The following is a 593-nucleotide window of genomic DNA, read 5'->3' as shown; positions in this document are numbered from 1 at the left end:
CCCAATGGCCACAGCAGAGGGCACCAGCGTGTAATAGCGCTCCCAGTAGTTGCTGGAGACAAAGAGGGCGTAGATCCCCACCGCCAAGAACATGGCCCACTTGGTGCCGAAAAACCTGCCGGGGCAAGGAGAAGGAAGTGTCGGCACCCATGCCAGCGTGCCGGCGGGGAGTGCGGGCAGCGCCGTACCTGATGAGGACAGGCGTGTAGAGCAGTGCTGCGACGGGGGTGATGTTGATGCCCATCAGCACCTTGCGGTCGATGTCCTCCAGCTGTATGTTGCTGTACTTCACCTCCCGGTAGGTCTCGTCGTAGTGCAGGATCAGCTGCATCTGCAGGAGGCCTGGGGGGGGTGTCCAGCGGCCATCACCCCCCACCCTGCGCCCCCAACCCCATGGCCAGGGGTCCCTGGGGAGGGGCAGGGCCGTACCCAGGTAGACACCGTAGGTGAGCGTGCCGGCCAGGCTGGCGGCCAGCAAGTTCTTGACCACGCCAAGGCGCCTGCGGCGGAAGTACTTCTGCTCCTCCTCCTCCTCGTTGTAGTCAGGGTGAGCACCCACAAAATCGTCCAGCTGTGGGTGACCCCAGCCCTCA

The 593-nt window shown here is 64.2% G+C and overlaps 1 protein-coding gene across 1 annotated transcript in view; it reads left to right on the top strand.

Moving 5' to 3' along the window:
* The first annotated feature begins 122 nt into the window (after window positions 1-122).
* The window catches only part of ALDH3B1 (aldehyde dehydrogenase 3 family member B1), a 24,425-nt gene continuing 23,954 nt past the window's right edge, over window positions 123-593 (top strand). The window contains 1 exon segment of the mRNA XM_035895652.1: window positions 123-298. Within this exon segment, the coding sequence (XP_035751545.1) occupies window positions 231-298 (68 nt within the window). The 5' untranslated portion in view covers window positions 123-230.

Source organism: Egretta garzetta, unplaced genomic scaffold (assembly GCF_000687185.1).
Source record: "Egretta garzetta isolate BGI_Z169 unplaced genomic scaffold, ASM68718v1 scaffold1146, whole genome shotgun sequence".
NCBI classification, from domain to species: domain Eukaryota; kingdom Metazoa; phylum Chordata; class Aves; order Pelecaniformes; family Ardeidae; genus Egretta; species Egretta garzetta.
The sequence above is the reverse complement of the archived record's forward strand: the minus strand, read 5'-3'. Positions and strand labels throughout refer to the sequence as shown.